The following is a 17,842-nucleotide window of genomic DNA, read 5'->3' as shown; positions in this document are numbered from 1 at the left end:
AAGTAAGCAGGCTCAAATATCTTGTAAAGCCTTTTTGATCTGATAAACCTTAAATATTTGGCGCTAACTTCTTTTTTTTCTTTAGTGTTATTCAATTATTTTTTCCCCAACAAACTTACAGTAAACTTTTTATTTTATTTTTTATTTTCTAAACACCTAAATGAGTTTTGAAACATCCAATCTATCGCTAAACGAAGACTTCAACTCCTTTTTTACGCCAAATAACAGAGTAGACAGCCTCAGTTTTATTTATACCAATATAAGAAGTATAAGAAGAAGTTTTGACAGTTTCTTAGTAGAGTTAAGCAGCTTAAATCACAAAGTTAATTTCATAATACTAAGCGAAATCTGGATCAACACTGAGGAAGTCTGCTTATATAACATTCCTGGCTATAATACTTTTGCTCATTGCAATGATAGCTATAGAGCGGGAGGAGTGTTATGTTTTGTAGACAAGGACTTGGGTTGTTTATCAGCACAAGTAAATATGATGTCAGCAGACGCATTACTTCTAAATATTAGTTTTAAGAAGTCCTATTTTAAACTCTTCTGTCTGTACAGACTTCAAAACATACCCGAAAATGTATTTTTACAAGAACTGTCGCAAGAAATTGAATCATTGAAAAATAATGTTATTATTGTTGGAGACATTAATATCAATTTAGCTAGTAATAATTTCACTGTAAACACATATCATAGCCTGATGAACAACAATGGTTTTATCTCCTTAGTCAATTCCCCTACCCGCACCACCATTTCAACTCAAACAATTATTGATCACATTTTTGTAAGAAATCGAGATTTATCACTTTTTCAAAGTGCTATTTTTGACAATCCAATAACCGATCACAATTTTTTAGGGCTAACCTACAACTCCTCTAACCACAATTTGACCCGGGATTCTACTGGAGTTCAGTCAAACAAGAGCAACATAAATTTCAATTTAGTAAAGACAAATTTACAGCTGGTAAATTGGGATAATTTGTACCTTGATCACAACGTGCATAGCTCTTTTTGCAAATTTTACAATATTTTAACTGCTGTTATTGAAAAAAGTAGTAAAAAAGTAGTTAACTGCACTAAGTTAGTAAAAGCTAAAAGTATTAGTCCATGGATAACTCTCGGTATACTTGAAAAAGTAGAAAAACGTAAAAAATTGTACAAAATTTTAAAAATAAGACCCTATGACAGAGCTTTTCAAAATTACTTCATGAAATTTTGTAATAATTTGAAAAATTTAATTACTGTTACAAAAAATGAATATTACACATTAAAGTTTGAAAGCTGTAATAGAGATACAGCCCAACAGTGGAAAATAATCAACCATCTGACCAACAGCGTATCTAACAAAACAGTTGATAAGATAGAATTAGCAGACGGAACAGTAGAGACGGATCCAGGCATTGTCGCTGATGAGATAGGCAACTTTCTTATCTCAGTCCAGTCCGGCCGGCCGACCTCTGTCCCCGCTGTGAACCTCCCGCCTTTACACACTTACCTACAGTCTTTCTTTATAATGCCTACAAACGAAGATGAAATCAAATCCGTTGTCAAAAGTTTGAAAAACAAAAAATCTACGGGTTTTGACAAAATAAGCGTACAATTACTGAAATTTATTATCGACGAAGTTGCAGCTGTATTGGTATACTTATTTAACAATAGTTTTATAAATGGAATTTTCCCCGAAATTTTGAAATTAAGTCACGTTGTTCCTTTACTAAAATCCAACAACTCGATTAAATTAGACAATATAAGACCTATCAGCCTGCTTTCTGTATTTTCTAAAGTCCTAGAGAAAATCATGGTAATTCGTCTTGAAAAGTATTTGAACAATTTAAATTTCTTTAGTCCCACTCAGTTTGGGTTTATTAAAGGAAAGTCAACTGAAGATGCTTTGATAACTGTCACTGAAAAAATCTACGATGGTATAAATTCTAAATGCAAAATCACAGGACTCTTTATAGATTTAAAAAAAGCGTTCGATTTAGTTGACCACGACATTCTTTTGGTTAAATTAGAGGCGGTGGGAATCAGAGGAACCGCTTTGAGCTGGTTCAAAAGTTTCCTCATTGAAAGGAAGCAGCAGGTAAGAGTAGGAAATGTTTTTAGCACACCAAGGATAGTGGAGTCTGGTGTGCCTCAGGGTTCAGTTACTTCTGCTGTTTTGTTTCTTGTTTTTATAAATGATTTGTTGAATTTAAACTTCAATGGAAACATATATGCATTCGCCGACGATTTAGCACTATTCTACTCTCACAGAGATGAAAATTGCATTGGTGACCTAATAAATAAAGATCTCTTATTACTACGGGAATGGTGCCTTGTAAACAAAATGCAAGTTAACGCAAATAAAACTAAATATATTAATTTCGACTTTTATGGTTTTGAAATACCCTTTCCTATAAAATATCACAACGCAACATGTAATCTGCAGATTTGTGACTGCCAGGCACTTGAAAAGGTTGCAAACATAAAATATCTAGGAATCACATTCGATGAAAGATTTAGTTTCGACCAACATATTATAATAAATTTACACAAAAAATTAAGACCATCAATCAGAAAGTTTTACTTTTTGAGAAACTTCTGCAGTACATTTTTATTAAAATCTCTGTATCTCGCCCTAATAAACTCTCGATTGCAATATGGACTAATATGCTGGGGTGGAACTTATAAATACTTAATTGATAAACTTCGAACAACCCAAAATTATTTTCTGCGCATAATTTTACATAGACAAAAACGAACATCTTCCTTTCCCCTTTTTAGACAACTTAATATTCTACCAATTCAATACATGTTCATTTTTAAAGTATTGCGACTCTTTTATATCAGGAGTGGTAACATAGGTATTGACCATGTTCACTACAACACTCGCTTTGCGCTCAACAAAAACTACCGGTTGCCTAAAGTAAACAGATCAATTTTTCGCCACTCTTTCCAGTACTTAGGTCCTAAGTTGTACAACAAGTTACCCTTGATCTTAAAAAATATTATAAATTTTAAAATTTTCTGCAAAGAAGTAATAATTTGGCTTCTTTCAAAACAGGATATTGGTTACCTAACCTCAACAATGTACTAGAAGTTTCTTACCTGTGAGGATATATATATTTTGTTTTCATCAATTATTTCATAATTTTGTTGCAAGAAAAGAAAAGAAAGAAAAAAAAAAATTCTTTTTGTTGTTAAAAATGGTTCAAAAAGGCTGTTTTAAACATATGGTTTTACAAGTGATTGTTAAGTTTTGTTAAGTTGTTAAGTTTTTGTTAATCTTGTATTAAGTACTTTATGTATTGTCAAATTTTTCAAATGATAATAAAATACTTATAAACTGTTTTATTTTTCTAACTTTTTAGATTCCATAGATTAAGTAAAAAGTTTTTTTTATTAAAATACGTGCTTACTAGTAACTGTTGTTTCCACTATTTTTTTTACTGTTGTTTTCTTTGTGGGTATTCCTTCCAGGGTTTGTATCTGTTTATTTTGTTAGATTGATTGAAACAAGCAATAATTTTGATCAATTATTTTGTCATGTACAGGTATCGCAGATGGCGACTTTGTGTTTTTATTTTGTTTTAAAGTGCTAGACTCATAAGTTTAAATGTTTTTGTAGGTAACGTATTTTTGTTCAAAACTGGTCACACTATTTAAAAAAGTGACCAGTATATTTCCAAAACAATGAAAGAATTGTAAATGTTTGTTAAAATTGGAAATAAATCATTTATTCATTTATTCAATTTGAATGTGAACAAACTGAATGGGAACCTTAACAAGACAATTACTAAGCAAAGTAGAATCCACACATGCAGATGAGTCAATGACATTCAGACTTTCCTTAAGTTCAAAAGTGGTTGTTGAACTGTGAAGTGCACATAAATATTATATCTTTTCCATGTACCAAGCACAAACAAAGAATAATGATAGTCTTTGTTCAACAATAATGAGGACACTGTTCAACAATGTAAGAAAGAGGTGCACTGTTATTCTGGCAATGTGGTCTGGCAAACATCACTGAATAGGTTTACAACCTCACTGTATGGTCAACCTATCAAACTCTAATAGTTCCATGTTGATAGGAATAACATAACACCTACAATAAATAGGCCTAAGTAAACTTGATTCAAATATTTGGGATTGGGGAGGATACCCCCCCACTTATCTAAGCCACGAACCAACCCTTGAATAAGTGACAGTACGAAGGGGGAAGGGTGGAAGAGGAAGATTATTATTAAATTTGAGAAATATTTAGTAACATATACTCCAGACAAATAATCACTGACCTGATCAAATGATTCGGTGGAATAAGAGCCAGTACCCAGGTGCAGCCGTTTAAACACCATTGAGTTTTGTGTGAGCGTGCCTGTTTTATCACTGAGTAGGTAAGATATGCGACCCAGTTCCTCAGGGATTGTGGTGCACCTGCATCAGAACACGGTTCTTACTCTCTTTTCAAACACTCTAAAGCCGTGAATGTCATAAGTATTTAACTTCAGTTTGTATGCTCTGAGACAATTATTAAAATTTGGTATCAAAACTCTTAAAACCTTTTATTTTTCCTTAATTCACTCACATATGACCTACAGAATATCAATATACCATGTAACTACAAAAAAATTTGGACAAAATACTTTCGCAGTTAAAAAGGGATAAATAAAATATAATAGAATCATAAAATAATCAATAAAAAAATAATCAATAATCATAATCAATAAAAAAGAATCATAAAAAATCTAAAACCGTGTTAGATTTTTTTTTAGAGACAGAGGTTTTAACTGTATACAATTTGTACATATTTGAATGTATTAAACATGTATATATGAAATTTTATACTTAAAAAACTTAACACTGCACAAAAGTTTCTTCAGACATTATGGCAATTCAATGAAATCAGAAAAATCTTTATTAAATTAAAAATATATATTTAATGATGTCTCCTTGTTACTCAATTACTTTATTAGACTAGGTTTGATGTGTTGTAAGGATTTTATCTACTATCCTATTACTCCCATGTAATGTATATAAAGATGAATTAAGTTCTAACCTGACAACAGTCTCTGGCATCTCCTTATCTCTTTGCATGGACCAAGAGTAGAATGCTTTTCCCATGTCCAAATTCACTCTCAAACTGCAAACAAACCATTTTTATTGTACACTTCTATTTTACACTTACAAATTAACATATGCTCTGCTGTTCTTGTAAAATATGTGTAACTCAAACACAAGAGATATATAAGTTCCAACTAGTAGGGGTTATTCTCATAATGTAGTCATGTTACCTAATCATGTAACAATTAACAGTCATATAAAAGAGCCCACCTGATAGGGATGATGTAGGAGAAGAGCAGCACAAAGCGGAACATGTATCTGTACCATGGACCCTGGAAGCCTTTGAGACACATGAGAACAAAGGCGAGGCCAATCACAGCACCAAACAACACCTGTTGATAGTAGGGTACAAGTTGAGTTGCTAAGATTGTAAAAAGATAAAAATCCTTAAAATTTGGATTTAAACAATGATGATCATATATTAAATAATTAAAATGTTAATAAACATCCATACAATATTTAATTTAAAATAAATTCTAAATCTGAAACAAAACTTTAGCTAGACAGATTCTCAAAAACTCGAAAAAAATCAAAAGACAGACATGCACATCTTACAGTTATTCTCAAAAAATATAAAAAATTGTATTAAAAATACATTACAGACTTATGTCAGGTGTCCTCACATCAAACTGGTGACACTTCAACCTTTTATATGGTGAGAAGTTTTCCTTTTTTATACTTTTTTTCTTCAAACTTTCCCCCCCTTGGCAGAGTTGAGCATAATGTCATGTACACTGCTTTATGAATGGTAAACGAAATATGAATGCATGCATATCAATAACATCTTGTGACCTTGGTTTATATCACACTCAGAAGTTTGAAAAATCTTTTACAGTGTGAGTTACAAGTAGGGATATACTCTGTTTAGTTTTTTATGGATAAAGATGAAGGGATGGAGCTCGGGACACCCTTTTAGGACAGAAGTGAAATGTTTAGTCACTGTTACAACTTTGCCCATTTCCCTAAAATGGAATTGGGGGGTTCCTCACAACGCCAAGCCAAACGTTTAATTTTTCAGGGTGCTGGGTATGCTACTCTCTCATCCAATGTTGGTTAACATCAGCCAATAACGAGCATTGTGTCTGTTAACGTTACCGCTTAACATGAAAGTTGCTTCATCTGAGAAAGTAATGTTGTTTAATCTAATTGTATTATTATCAATGTTCCGGACCATTATTTCACAAAATTTCACTCGACGATAAAAGTTGTCCTCACTTAGCTCATGAACTAAACAAACTTTGTATGCTTTATAACCACTGTCATGTAAAACTTTACAAACTAATGTTTGAAATAAACCTGATATTTGAGAAACATTTCTTGTTGAGGAATGAGGATTTACTACAACACACTATAAAATGTCAAGTGACAATTCTTTGATTGTAGCCGATTTTGGTCATCCAGGTTTTGGGTGGTCTTTAATGCTGCCTGTTTCCTGGAAATGTTGGATTGTTTTTTGACCTCCTAATTTAGACACAGGGTTTCAGTTGGGATAAGTGTCATTAAATAAATTCCTTATTTCATCATAAGATCTCACCCGGTCTCTGTAGCATGGCATCATCAGGATTATGATACGCTCTTGTTCACTTAAACATTCCATTTCAATGTAAAGTATCACAAAAACACATCATAACTTTGTTAATTCCAACCAGAAACTGAACATGATACTGGAATTCCTCAAAACTAATAAAATAAGGGAGACCTGTGCTGCAGCAGGTAATAACTGTAAAACGGGTTTTGAGTTTGTAAGTAAAGTGGTTGTCCATTGAAGTTGTTTTATCTTCTAAATTTGTATGTCCATGTTTTGCCTCAATTAATTTTTAATTAATTTCAATGAGCTCCCATTTTATAATGGGTTGAGATAGAAAGCTCTAGTTTACACTCTTCTTTTATAAAGACTTTTCAAATGACGTGTCACTTAACACTTTGAGTGCTGGCCCTAAATGACATGTAACTCTGTAGAATGCTGGGCGTTTTTGGTGGTTTTCAAAAATTTATTTAAAAAAAGTATTTAAGGTACGAGAAAAATACTTACATGCCTTAATTCAGCTTACTTTCGTCTTTCTTTTAACGTGAGATTGTTAGTGGTTTTTTTAAAAACTACACATAAAAATTGTTTTTTGAAAAACATATATTTTTGGAAAAAAAATTATTTTTTGAGACAGTTTTGTTATCTAACTAACTAAACTAAGCATATATACAATTATTTACAATGACCCATTTACAAATATAAACTGTCCTTTTAATAATACAAATAATGTTTTTATGTTTTGTAGTTTTGTGACAAAAACTATGCCGTCATATTGATGCGTCGGCATTACTTTTGCTGTCAGCACTGTTTTCAGCATCTGTAACATAATAATATACTATGTAAAATATGAATATATTTTTATTTTATTCATATGAATAGAATATTAGTTGAATAAAGTTAATTTGTTATAATACAAATTATAGTTTTACTCAAGAAAACAATAACATAACCAAACTTTTAGACTGATGTTTATGTGATAAATAGACTTATTCTTACCTGAAGTATGTGTCTAATCTTCTTCCATTAAATCAGGATCGATGTCAGAATCGTCAAAAATACTATCTACACCAATAAAACTATCTTCATCTAATACATCACTGATCGCAACGTCGTTCAAGCTGCGAGAAGCCATGATTGCGACATCGACTGCCGGCTGCAACGAACGTCACATCAGCGGCACGAAAACAAAGCGACCGAAGTTGCTTTGTCATCAAGCTCATTCAATACATCTGACGCTTTCTAGCGGTGAATTGTGTTACTAAAAACCCAAATAACATTGTAGAGTAGGCAAAACCCATTTAAATACGGACAATGTAATATAATACCAATTGAAATGACAACCACGTAAAACTACGGGATTAGCATTCTTCGGAAGTTTCGCCGTTCCGTAAAATTACGGGATTAGCACTCTAAGTGTTAATTGGTCTTTACATTTAGAAATGTTGAGCTCCCCCCCCCTACAAAACCCCATTTTGGGGAAATGGGCAAAGTCGTAAGAGTGACTAAAAAGTTCATTTGTATTTCTTAGAAAAGTGTCCGGAGTTCCATCCCTCCACCTTTATTCATCAAAACCTAAACAGAGTGTATCCATACTTTTACCTCACACTGTATAATCAAGTGAATTGATACCAAATTATGTTACAATAGTTCAATTAAATCAGCTGTTTGTAAGTTTCATAGAAAGCAAATTTTCATTTCCCTATAGGTAAGATTTTATAACAGATTAGAATATTCACCTTTTACACTAAGCATTATCTTCCTTGACAGACATTAGCCATTATCATCTAAGTAAACTTACCTTAGTGAGCTGATTGATCTCCATATCCAGCAGCCCCACCTTACTGCGAGGCTGGCAGTTGTTCATCACACTGCGGGTCTCCTGGCCTGTGTACACCACTGCTCCCAGTGCTGTACCCGAGGCCACCACACAATTGGTCCAGAGAGTGTTCTCCACATCTAGACTCTCCTCCCCACTGCCATCATGCTGCAAATTCATACCCAAAGTCATTGAAAAATATAAACATTAATGACTTCCACATATGGTTCACCTAAAAATAATACAAACATAAATTTTCTTCAGTGACAAATAACATAGAAATATATTAATTTAATTCAAATTAAAAAAATAATTCAATATAATAATAAACTCACACGAGTAAAAGTCCCGATGAAACTGTGAATATCTCGCTGAGGTTTCTCAGCAAACAACGAGGCATGAATCTCAAACAGTTTGGCATTGCTCTCAAGTTTTTGAGTGTCAGGGACAGCTAGCCTCAACTTCCAGTCTGTCTCACCATCCAGCTGATCGGTGCGCACAAAACATGCACCTGCACGCTCTGTTGTACGCAGGAGAACCAGATCAGCCGGCACGCGTTGGTCCTTCTCTACAATTATCTGCACAACGATTATTGCCCATCAGATAGTACATGTACAGGTAGAATATAAAGTCTGAGCTTCCATATTTAATTCAATACGTTTAGGGATTTAACATAAAATTGGTTTTATTAATTTCAGACAATTTCCAAGCTTAGTTGGTTTAAATTTATACATCGCTTTTAAATCTTTATGCAGCATGCTTATATGCTCCAGAGATCCAAAAATTCAATGAAGAAGAAGCTCAAAATGAACTTAAAAGTTTAAAAGGTACATCTGATATAGTTGCTTCTGTACCTGTGTCATTGTTTAAGAGAAATTTGTCATTGTTTATTCCATCTAAATATACAGTCCATTAGAAATAAGTTGTTTTCTTTAGAATTAGCATTAGATAAATTAAATTGTAACATAATAACTATCAATGAGCACTGGTTGAATCAAGATGAAAAGTTCACTGTATATTCCACCAGGGTATGTTTTTAGCAGATATTTACTGTAGAAAACCTCCTCTTACTAGGGGTGGGTGTTGCATATTTGTCAAAGTGGGTATAAATTACAACGTAATTAATGTAAGTAGTTTCTGTCTTGAAGGAGTATTTGAGGTATCAGCAATTATTTGAATGACATAAATAGCATTGTTATTACCATTTACCGTACACCTACTTCAGATGTATGTATGTTTATTTATTTATTAGAACTATTGATTAAGTTTTGTAATTAAGAAGTACAATGGAGCATTGATCATAATATCAGGCGATTTTAATATTGACATAAAAAAGAACACACTTAAAACTGTATCCTTCCTAAACATGCTTAGATCTTACAACTTATATTGCTTAAATACTGAGAGTACAAGAAACAATGCATGCCTGGACAATGTCAGTAACTAATGACTTGAAAGAAAAAACTAACTGTAAAGTATTTTGAACCTTGTTTGTCTGACCATGCAGGACTTTTTGTAAACATTTAACAAACAAAATTTAACGAGGGATAAAGAGAATAAATTATTGTAGGTGTAAGAAATCTGAAACCAGGAGCAATTTTCTAACTTGAAAGCTCAACTAATACACGTAGATTGGTTGCCATTAAGAATGTATAGTGATGTAGATGAGGCTTTCAGTTCATTTATTGGTGTATTGTCAAGTTAATCTATAATAACTGCTGTAAGGTTAAGAAAACTAAAGTTAACTCTTTAAGAAACAAACCGAAAGTTAATTGGTTTACACCTGAACTGAAGAAAATGAGAGAATTTTTGCTAGTTTTGTACGATAGGTTAAAACATGGTGTAAATAATGAGGATAAAATTCAGCTTAAGAATAACTATGCTTTGGCAAAAAAAAGATACAAGTGTAAAAATTACTCAGGCAAAGATAGCTGCAAATAGTCATTACATTCAAAATGCAAATAACAAGTGTAAAGCTGCATGGAATGTAATAAAAGCAGAAAGTCAAAGTATAAAATTAAGTAAAGAACCAGAAGTGGATTCCAAACAATTGAATGAATATTTTGTTAATGCTGCTTCCCAGCTAAATCAAAGTAATGCCATCAGTCAAAACAATAATAGTAGCAAAGCTTTAGAATTTTTAAACCAATACCTGTCTAGTCATTCTAATTTAGATTTAAAGTTTTAAGTGGCATCAAATTACAGAATTTGATATTTTGAAATGTGTATCACAGTTAAGTTCATCTCAAAGTGAGGACATATATGGTTTTCAAACAGGTTGTAAAAGAAATTATTTATGTTATATTGGAGCCACTATTATATCTGTGCAACATGATGCTTCAGCAAAACGTATTTCCAAATGTTATGAAAGTAAATTAAAGTGATACCTATTTATAAGAAAGGAGATAAACGGAATCCAGCCAATTATCGCCCAATATCTTTGGTACCTATTTTTAGTAAGATTTTTGAACATTGTATAAAAAAGAGCAGCTGTATGGATATATATCACAGAATGGTCTTATCTGTGATGAGCAGTTTGGGTTTATACGTGGCCGTAATAACTATCAAGGCTGTAGAATCAGTAGTCAGTAAAGTCTTAAATAGTTTTGAATGTAAAACCATAATGTTCTGCTACACTAATAGATCTATCAAAAGCATTTGACTGCATTCCACATGACTTGCTGTTGAAAAAACTAAATCAATATGGTGTTAAGGATGGGGAACTGAGACTTTTTTCATCATACCTCACTGGTAGAAGGCAGACGGTGGTACAGGCTAATGACCAATCTGATTTCTGTAATGTAAAAATTGGTGTACCACAAGGATCAGTATTGGGACCTTTCTTGTTCATTATAGCGGTGAATGACTTTGCAAATAGCATGCCTTGCAATTCAGTTCTATATGCAGATGATGCAACACTACTGAGCAGGAACAAACAGCTAGACCTTCTTATGTTGGATCAGAGCAGAGCATTAGAAAGAGCAAAAGAATGGTTCAAAGTCAACTCTCTTGTAGTAAATAATGACAAAACTGAACACATATGTTTCTCCTTAGATTTTAATGTAAGCAATAATTTTAACCTGTTAAGCAGTTAGGTATATATTTAGATAGTAGGCTAAGCTGGGACTTTCATATTCAAACTATTTGTAAAAAATTAGCTAGAGTAAATTTATTTATTACGTAAATTAAAAAGCTGTGTAAGTTCAGAGATGCTGTTGACAGCTTACTATGCATTCTTTCATCCTCATCTACTGTATGGAGTGGTGTTATGGGGTAATAGTAGTGCAGCCAAGCAAGTGTTTTTATGGCAAAAAAAGGCACTAAGAGTAGTTAAGGGTATACCAGAAAGAGAGTCTTGCTACCCAGTTTTTAAAGAATTACATATAATGACTCTGCCTTTGTCTATTTATTTATGATTGTTTGTTAAGAGTTAAGGCAAACCTAAGTAAATATCAGCTAAGACAGGATGTACATAGTTACCCAACTCGATATAATGGAAAGTTAGATGTTTAAGTGTTAGATTAGAGAAAACAAAGAAAAGTCATATATTTATTGAAATAGAATTGTTTAATAAACTACCAAGAATAGCTTGGTCAGTCAGCATGAGAAATTTAAAAATGTACTGAGGACCTGGTTTAAAGAGAAAGCTTTTTTATTCTATAGAACAATATTTGGCAAGTGATACTAGTGATATGAGATTTTAAATTAGGATAATACATTCATTACTGTTGATTTGTTGTAGTTTATTTTAAATTGTTGATTAATTTATACCAATTTTATCTCGATTATTTTAATTCACTAGTTATAGGCTTTTTTTGTTATTGTTTTGTTATTCACTGTTAATCTTGTTAATATTTTCTGTTAATCTTGTTGTTAGTTTCTTGTTACTCTATTTAAATTTGTTAATTAATTATTAAAAATTAAGAAATTGAAAGAAGCTTAAGGAAACTGAAATAAGAAGTTCTTAGTTTTAAATATTTTTTAAGCCATTCATATTACTGACGATGTTTATTGCATGTAAATCATGTTTAACAACAAAATAAAGATCTTGAATCTTGAATCTTGTTAACAGATGAGTTACCAATGATCTCTACATTGGATAAATTCTTTCACACGAAAGATATTCAAAAACCATTTCTTGAAAAAAGTTTGTTATATTTCTTTATACTTTGGTTTAATTAGTTTTTGACTGCCTCAAATTTGTTATCATTTTTAAGAAAAGTTGGTCCTGCATCTGAACAGTGAAATCTGCTTAACACTACCCATCTTGACTATCATCTATTGATGTTTAAGCAATGTTTCGACACAGTGTGATCCGGAAAACTTAGATATGTTAGTTATGACACCAGATATGTAAACCCAAGAACCAACATGTCCATCTTCACTTCCAGATAAAATTTAATATAACAATTCTTTTTGAGGAAATTTCTGACAATTATATTTTCTCTGATTTCATTTATTTACTGGATAAAACCTTTAAGAAATGACACTTAAAATATAATTTGTTACAATGCATTGAGAGTTTTCCATGTCAATTCAAGAAGCTCATGGCTGTAATTTGGCATATAGACATTTATCTCAATGTTCATAAACATACAAGAGCTGTAATGACAAGCTTTAGCACGATGTTTTAAAGACCTAACTATCAATCAGTTAAAATTATTCCCTCTCTGGAACGCACCAGTCACTTGTACTTCTGATTGTTCACTTCCTGATCTCTTTTGTCTTGCCTCAGGTCATCTACCACCTCTCGGCAGATTGTTACGATCAGAACTAAGTACTTACCAAATCTCCAACCTTCAGTTTAGACGCTGGGACCATCTCTGTTGACACCATTCCCTCTCTGGAACGCACCAGTCGCTTGTACTTCTGATTGTTCACTTCCTGATCTCTTTTGTGTTGCCTCAGGTTATCTACCACCTCTCGGCAGATTGTTACGATCAGAACTAAGTACTTACCAAATCTCCAACCTTCAGTTTAGACGCTGGGACCATCTCTGTTGACACCATTCCCTCTCTGGAACGCACCAGTCGCTTGTACTTCTGATTGTTCACCTCCTGATCTCTTTTGTGTCGCCTAAGGTCATCTATCGCCTCTCGGCAGATGGTCACAATCAGAACAAAGCACTGACAACATAAAACAACTGTTATCAATTTATTCCATTTGGATATAAAATAAAATTTATTTTCATCAATGATGTGTGGTAGAAAACAGTGATGTCAATTTTATACGGACAAAAGGAGCATTCATCCTTCTCATTACTTGAAAAAGTAAGTTTTAGTAAAACTAGTTACTAGTTGGTAGATATTTAAAAATTGAGCAGCGGCATCATGCACAAATGTATACGCACGCCCCAATAGTCAGGGTCGGTGTTGGCTATTTATATGCTTAGAATGTTATCAATTCCTATCAGGAAGCAAGCTAATAGCATGATAGTGTATAATGGCAGTTACAAAAAATAATACAAATGTATTTATTATAAAATAACAATAATCTGGTGTGTGCATGGAAATGTCACTATTGTCCACAATACAATCTGGTTCAAGCATGAGCTACGAGTCGTTCACTGCAGTGACACTCACAAAAGATATTTTGTAATCACACAGTATGTTTTCATGTTGTAGTAACGAATAAATCAATAATACATAAGAGTTCAGTATCTTTTAACCCTTTGAATGCCACAAGGCAAAAAATTTAGTACAAAAGAAATGCACTAGCACAACTATATTGCAAGTCATATGCGAAAAATGCCAGGGAATAATAAGAAGTATTACCGGGCTTCCGGAAAAACAATATATTTTTTTTATTTTTCATACTATTTTTATGAAACAGGTATTAAAATGTTTGTAGAAAATTGTATTACAATAAAATGTTACAAAACAAATGAAACAACATAAAATAATATTAGTTTTGGCATGTCAAAACCAAAAAATGTATAAAGCAATTTTTATTTTTTTAGTTTTTATTTTTTTTGACAAATTAATTAAGAAACAATTTTTACTATGGGAAGAATTTTTTAAATATTCTTTATAACATTGTTAATGTGAAAAAAAAATAATGGTTAACTTTTTTACATAATTACTATAGTTACATAACAATGCTTGAAATTATGTACATAATGAAAAAGTCATTTTTCAGTACCGGTAACACAACACTAAAACAAAAAATTATTAATGCATTACTTACATTTATCCTTTGGTTCTAAAGTATATCTAATATATGTTCTTCATATTTTCCCAAAAAAATATGTACACACACACACACACACACACACAAGCGCGCGCACGCAATCACGCACACGCACGCACGCGCACGCAATCACGCACACGCACCGCGCATGCAAGCACGCACGCACGGGAGATACCAATTTAACAAAATCATTTTAGAGATCCTAACCTCAAAACGATGTAAACACAACCATGTGACCGAACGTATTATTTTAGATATTACGCATACTATACGTAGCGAGTTGTTTACGCGCGCCAACGATGTTACGCGCCCGGTTGATCACCGCCAGCTGTTGTTGCTTCTATTATTCTGTGATTTTTTTAACTTCACTAATATAAAGTACCATGTGAAACTATTATTTATCTATTGCAGGATAGTTAACAAATAAAACAATATTGGTTGTGAAAAGAAATTCATGAAAAATAAAGCGTTAAAAATTACGATAACAGACGGCGACGACGGATCGTCGCCTGGCACTTTTCGCACAGTAAGTCGGCGACGATCCATCGTCGCCGTGGCACTTTTCGCAAGGGTTTTTGGCGACGATGTATCGTCGCCGTGGCACGCAAAGGGTTAATGGTGAAATTGAATTACTATAAAAACTTAGGCTAATTCTTATCTCAAACTTTGGAAAACCCGGACTTTGGATAGCTATATTCCAGATCATTACATCTGTAGTGTGCTTAACATACGTTGTACAAACTTCTATTTGCCTGAAAAATTTTTACTGCATCAAACTAGTGGAAGACCTTATGTAGACCTAAGTCGAGAATGCACAGGAGAATGTGTCATACACTGTTATGAAGAGTATTGTAGCAGGCAGGTATTTTTAGGATCAAGTTTGTTTTCTCCATGCACCTGAAAACTTCAATATTTATAATTCTTGATTTACATACATGTGAGTTGAAATAGTATCTTTCTTCACATAAGACAAACATATATCGTGAGTTTACTCACCAGTGGTCCCCAGTACGTGTAGAGGAATCCCAACCTCAATTCTGGGACAAACTGACTGATGGCCATCAGAAGGAAATAGAGGTTAAGGAAGAATTTAAATTGCTGGAACAGTACCTGTACAACAAACACTATTGAGCTCTCACAAATCCACATTAAAGTTACCATAATATAAGACTGCAATAACAACCAACTTCCTAGAAATGTGTAGAACAACTTTAACAGCCAAATATCACTATACTATAAAATAGATTGCATTACATCAATCAATTTTTTTGCAATAATAATGAGCTCACATTAAAATAATAAATATTGATGTTTGATAGTAATAACATCAAGAATAGTTGTAAATTATTATTGTTATTAATTCTTGTTATATTCTAATTATTTTTTTATGCTGAAAATGTTTTACATGTAACATGCAGTTTGCTCTATTACACAATTATTGAATATAAAAATTATGTGAAAACTAACAAAAATAAACAAAAGAGAGCATGCACATTATAAGTATAAATCTAATCCAGAACTATATTATTTTTAAATTTGTAAGTCTCAATATTTTATGGATAAAATTAATGACAGGCCTTTAGAACAGTTTATTATTTGATTTTAATTGCAATTAAGTGCATGATTTATTCTAATAGTTTTTTTTTTTTAATTCACTAGTAGTTTTTTTCATCCAAAGTAAAACCTGTAATTAATTTTACTACCAAATAATTCTCTGCTGCCTTGCAGCTTAAAAACACACAACAATTATATTTTTTAAACTAATTCAATATATTACATTTTTAAGATCATTTGTTTGTGCATTAGATATTAAAATAATGCATTGTTTAAATCCAAAAACAAGTTTTCATATTATTCTACAACTGTTATACAGGTTAACATACAAAGATCCCCATATATTTTAATGAAGATAAGTTAGTATCTTTTTGTCTTCAGTTATAAATAGTAATGAACAAAATGGAGAGAGGCAAATATACATTATTTAATAAAAATTTAAACTTATGTACATAACTATAAATTATGGTACTCAAGCAAATTTATAACAAGGCAATATTATTCATATTGTCATGTTAATGGTATTTTACCTCTAAAGACATTTACATTTTTAATTTGGAAAATGTAAAAAAAAATTACCTTGTTTGTCCAAATTAATCTAATGTTTATATTTAACAGTCAGTTTGTTGACACAAAAAATGTAAATTTCTTGAATACTAGGTCTACATATTTTATATGAAACTTTTGGATCGAAAATCGTAATATCCACTTATAATATTATGCGTTTGGTATTTTAATAAATAATGTATTTAGTAGTTTTAGGATATTTAATGATAGCTTATTTGCTACAGAGTAAATAGTAAATAAAGTAATGGAAGCACTGTTTATTGTTTCATATTACACACATTGTAAAAATGTAAAAAACCTCAATATTTCAAAACATAACAGGCACCTATTTGTTTTGACATTCGTTACAACATAAATATACTTATTGAATTATTGTAGGAAATATAATCTGTTCTAGCTTTCATTTTGATAATGTAATAAACTATATCCTTTTAAAATTACAACAAAATAAATTGCATTTTTATAATCACTTGAAAGATTAAAAAATAATTCAACCAGTGCTCTCAAACCTGAAAAACACTCCTTACAATTGAATTTATTGTTTCAATGAATAATTTAGAATTAATTGAATAACCTTACATCTTTAACAATAAAATTCTTATCTCATGTTCAGCTTTCAAGTGAATTTTAATTACAACCAAAATACCACTTACTTTAGGGAGGAAAGTTATAATGTTGTACTTCTGGTTTCTAATGACATTTGCGGGAAACTTCTCAGGGCTAGGGCGGCCGATGACGATGGTCCGAGCCCTCAGCTCCCGTTCCCGACAACATCTGCGCCACACCCACTGACAGCACCTTGTACAAGAACTTAAGTTATATAAAGCATGACTTTTCATATCTAAATGGTTTCTGCCAACATGGTTTAACAGATGACTTAGCTGTTGCAAAAGCTTATACTATTTGAGAATATTCTGTGTTGATAACTCATTTAAATTTGTTCTCTGCTGTGTAAAAATAGCACAGTTTTACATTTGTCTGTTTGCTTTTTCATCATATTGCATGACTAAAATCAGCTGTAATTGTTTCAGCTATTAAAATTTTTTTCATAGTTTGTCAAAACTCGAGGACACTTAAAATGC

At 32.0% G+C, this 17,842-nt stretch overlaps 1 protein-coding gene across 1 annotated transcript in view; it reads right to left on the bottom strand.

The window, feature by feature from the left end:
• The window catches only part of LOC124371201 (probable phospholipid-transporting ATPase IIB), a gene marked incomplete at its 5' end in the record, with an annotated part of 63,195 nt that extends 45,637 nt beyond the window's left edge, over nt 1–17,558 (bottom strand). The window contains 8 exon segments of the mRNA XM_046829531.1: nt 4,281–4,419; nt 5,042–5,125; nt 5,317–5,438; nt 8,433–8,618; nt 8,786–9,028; nt 13,409–13,576; nt 15,636–15,749; nt 17,414–17,558. Of these exon segments, the coding sequence (XP_046685487.1) occupies nt 4,281–4,419; nt 5,042–5,125; nt 5,317–5,438; nt 8,433–8,618; nt 8,786–9,028; nt 13,409–13,576; nt 15,636–15,749; nt 17,414–17,558 (1,201 nt within the window).
• Between the last annotated feature and the right edge of the window lie 284 nt (nt 17,559–17,842).

This window comes from Homalodisca vitripennis, unplaced genomic scaffold (genome assembly GCF_021130785.1).
Source record: "Homalodisca vitripennis isolate AUS2020 unplaced genomic scaffold, UT_GWSS_2.1 ScUCBcl_1061;HRSCAF=4203, whole genome shotgun sequence".
NCBI lineage: Eukaryota > Metazoa > Arthropoda > Insecta > Hemiptera > Cicadellidae > Homalodisca > Homalodisca vitripennis.
This window is presented reverse-complemented; position numbering and strand designations above follow the sequence as displayed.